We start from the raw sequence: 3,785 nt of genomic DNA on the forward strand, positions 1-3,785 counted from the left end.
CGGCCCCCTCCCCGATATCTCCACCCCGGGGGTATCGCGGTGTCACGGGGCAGGGGGTGTTTGTTCCTTTTTGGGGTGAATCTGACCCAAACTGGGGATGGGGGCTGGGGTTGGGGGCTGGTAGATGGATTCCAGCCATCGTGGGGTCTTCCCAGGTGGTGTCCAACCATAACTGGGTTCTCCAAGATCGATTCCAACCATCACTGGGTGGTCCAAGGTCATTTCCAACCATCTTTGTGTCCCCCAGTATCGATTCCAAACATCATGGTGTGGTCCAAGATCAACTCCAACCATTGCTTGGATGTCCAAGAGCGTTTCCAACCATCTTTGGGTCCTCCAATTTCAATTCCAACCACCGCAGTGTGCTCAGGGGGCCGAGAAGGCCAACAGCATCCTGGCTTGTATCAGAAGCCAGCAGGGCCAGGGAGGTGATCATCCCCCTGTACTCGGCTCTGGTGAGGCCACACCTCAAGTACTGCGTTCAGTTTGGGGCCCCTCATGACACAAAGGACATGGAGGTGCTCAAGAGAGTCCAGAGAAGGGCAACGAAGCTGGTGAAGGGTCTGGAGAACAAGGCTTACGAGGAGCGGCTGAGGGAGCTGGGGCTGTTTAGCCTGGAGAAGAGGAGGCTCAGGGGTGACCTTATCGCTCTCTACAGGTACCTCAAGGGAGGCTGTAGTGAGGTGGGGGTTGGTCTGTTCTCCCATGTGCCTGGGGACAGGACGAGGGGGAATGGGCTTAAGTTGCGCCAGGGTAGGTTTAGGTTGGATGTTAGAAAGAACTTCTTTACTGAACGGGTTGTTAGTCACTGGAATGGGCTGCCCAGGGAAGTGGTTGAGTCACCATCCCTGGAGGTCTTTAAAAGACGTTTAGATGCAGAGATTAGGGATATGGTTTAGTGGAGGACGTGTTAGCATTAGGTCAGAGGTTGGGCTCGGTGATCTTGGAGGTCTCTTCCAACCTAAACGATTCTGGGATTCTGTGATATGGGGGCATTTGAGGCATTTGGGACAATCTTCGAGCACATCCACATCCTTTTTGTCTCCCAACCCCATCAGGAATGTCCCCCCAACCCCATCCCTGGTGCCCCCCATCTCCATCCACCATATCCCCCATCCCCAACATCCCCCAACCCTGTCACCTTCCCATGAGGCTTTGCTGGTGCCCAGGGAGCTGCTAGGACCTGTAGGGGTGGGGGGATTTGGGGACCTTCTAGGACCTGTAGGGCTGAGGGGATTTGGGGTGAATCTGACCCAAATTTGGGACTGGGGGCTGGGGATTTGTGGGTTCTGGTGGCCCCCGGCGCTGGTGAAGACCCCCCAGAAGGACCAGAAGGACCCCAGTGGCTGCAGCCCCAGGGGGGCTGTGGTTGGCCGGTTCCCACCCCAGCCCCAACATCCCCTGTGACCACGGCTGGTGTGGGGCCGGAGGCAACAGCAGAATTCTTATTGGGATGCACAGAATTTTTATTGGGATTGCCCATCCCTAAGTGGGATGGGTGGGTGCTGGCCGGGAGTCCTGTCCCCCACTGCCAGGATCTGCAAACACAGGTGTTTCCTCCTCCTCGCTGAGCAAACAAACGCACCTGAGTCCTGCCAAGCCCATTTCCAGTCGCTGCTGGGCTGTCCTGGGCCCCTTCCAGCTCCACCAGGGTCCTACAGGTTGCTTCCAGCCATGGCTGGGCCTTCAAAGAGCATTTTGAGCCATGGCTGGGTCTCCCTGGTTGGGTCTCCCCAACTTTACTCCTGGCCGAGTCTTCCCAAATTGTTCCCAGCCCCATCGGCTTCTTCCCAGATTACTTCCGTGGGCACCATGGTGAGCAGGAGCCAACGATGACCTTGGAAGCAGCGTCACTGAGAACGTCCTGGAGGTCCTGGTGGGCACCAAAGTGAGCAGGAGGCAACTATGTCCTTGGAATCAGCATCATTGAGAAGGTCCTGGAAGTGCTGGTGGGCAGCAAGATGAGCAGAAGGCAAAATTATCCTTGGAATCAGCATCGTTGAGAAGATCCTGGAGGTCCTGATGGGATCCAAGGTGAGCAGGAGGCAACACAGTCTTTGGGATCAGCATCATTGAGAGGGTCCTGGTAGTGCTGGTGGGCAATGAGGTGAGGAGGGGCCAGCGAAGACCTTGGAGGAGAATCATTGAGAAGATTCTTGGCTCCCCCATCCCCCTGCCCCACAGCGCTCTGCCCCACATCCCCCTGCCCCCACTCCAGCCCCCACCCCCCACATCTCACAGTACCTGGGTCACAACTGGGGTCGCAGCGAGGGTCTGGTGATCTGCATCTGGGGGGGGATGGAGAGAAAGGAGAAGGGGATGGAGGTGAGATGGGCCCGGGGGGGCTGAAGGGTCATGGGTGGGAGTAGGGTGGGGGACGGGTCTGGGGGGGCACCCACCGGGATGTCGGTGTTCACCCGTTCCAGTGAGGCTGTGAAGCTCTGCAAGCTGCCGCCTGTTGGGGACATGGGTGGGGAGCGATGGGGTGAGTGGTGGGGCTGGGGGAGCAGCCGTTGTCGTGTCCACCCCCCCCCAGTGCTGCCTCCCAGAACCCCCCTGACCTGAGTCGGTGGCGTTTTTGTTCTTGAGGACAAAGCCGTCGGATGCCGTCCAGGTTTCGCCATCGTTCTCGTACCAGTTCTCCTCAACGGTGGCCGAAGTGTTCCTGGGGGGCAGCACCAGGGGGCTTGGAGGGGGCAGAAGGACAGAGGAGGGGCTGTGCCCCTCCCCCCCCCAGACTGCCCAGATTTTTACCACCAACCCTGTTCTGAACCCCAACCAAGCCCAGGTGTCTGCCACCAGCCCACGTGTCCGTCACCAACCCCACTCTCCAATGGAAGACCCCAAGCCCACGGCCCCACCTCCATTCCAATCGCCAACTGGAAGACCCCAAAGCCACGTGTCTATCACCAGCTCTGCTCTGAACCCAAAGACCCCAGACCCAGGTGTCCCCCATGAGCCCCTGAGCCCATGTCCAACCCTGCTCTCAACTGGAAGACCTTTGAACCCACATCTCCAGAACCAGAAGACCCCAAGGGTACGTACCAACCAATGACCCTGCCCTGAACCCAAGACCTCCAACCCAACCTAAAAACCCCAGCTCAACCAACTCAACACAACCAACCCAACCCAACTCAACCCAACCCAACCACCCCAAACCACTCCAACCAACCCAAAAGACCCCAAACAATCCAACCCAACTAAAGCCAACCCAACCCATCCAACCCAAACCACGCCACCCCAACAAACACAAAAAAAAAACAACCCAACTCACCCCAAACCAACCACCCCAACCCAACCAACCCAATCCAATCCACCCCAACCATCCCCGCCCCTCTACCTCTTCCTGCTCTTCCTCCGTATCACCATCAGCACAGTAAGGGTGATGCAGGCGACGAGCAGCACCGTGGCCACCACCCCCAGCCCTGTGGCCACCTTGCTGACACGCCCGGAGCACCGCGTGCCCGTGTACCAGTAGAGCGATTCATCCCGACAGCTGCGGGGACAAGGAAGGGTCAGGCCCGGTGGTCCCAGAGGGGCGGGGGGCACGCAGGGGGGACGTGACGTGGCACTCACAAGCACTGTGGCCCGGCGCGGGTGACACGGCACTCGCCATGGTGGCAGTCGATGGTGCTGGGCGTGTTGGCCGTGCAGTTGGTGATGCAGCGGATGGTGCTGCTCAGGTTCAGCGCGTAGTAGTAGTCCTGGTAGCCAATGGGCACCCGCTGCTGGCACAGTGCTGAGGAGGGGGCCCGGGAGGGGGTCAAACGGGGTGGTGGGGCACA

At 59.0% G+C, this 3,785-nt stretch overlaps 1 protein-coding gene across 1 annotated transcript; it reads right to left on the reverse strand.

The window, feature by feature from the left end:
• Positions 1–1,448: 1,448 nt before the first annotated feature.
• LOC118159822 (mucin-3B-like) lies at positions 1,449–3,739 on the reverse strand (the record flags this gene model as incomplete). The annotated part of the gene is made up of 6 exons (XM_035314376.1): positions 1,449–2,129; positions 2,245–2,288; positions 2,400–2,455; positions 2,562–2,665; positions 3,341–3,496; positions 3,577–3,739. Coding segments are annotated over 5 exons (518 nt in total), but the record flags the coding sequence as incomplete, so codon positions are not given.
• Between the last annotated feature and the right edge of the window lie 46 nt (positions 3,740–3,785).

The sequence above is a fragment of the Oxyura jamaicensis genome, unplaced genomic scaffold (genome assembly GCF_011077185.1).
Source record: "Oxyura jamaicensis isolate SHBP4307 breed ruddy duck unplaced genomic scaffold, BPBGC_Ojam_1.0 oxyUn_random_OJ72172, whole genome shotgun sequence".
In the NCBI taxonomy this organism is placed as follows: Eukaryota; Metazoa; Chordata; class Aves; order Anseriformes; family Anatidae; genus Oxyura; species Oxyura jamaicensis.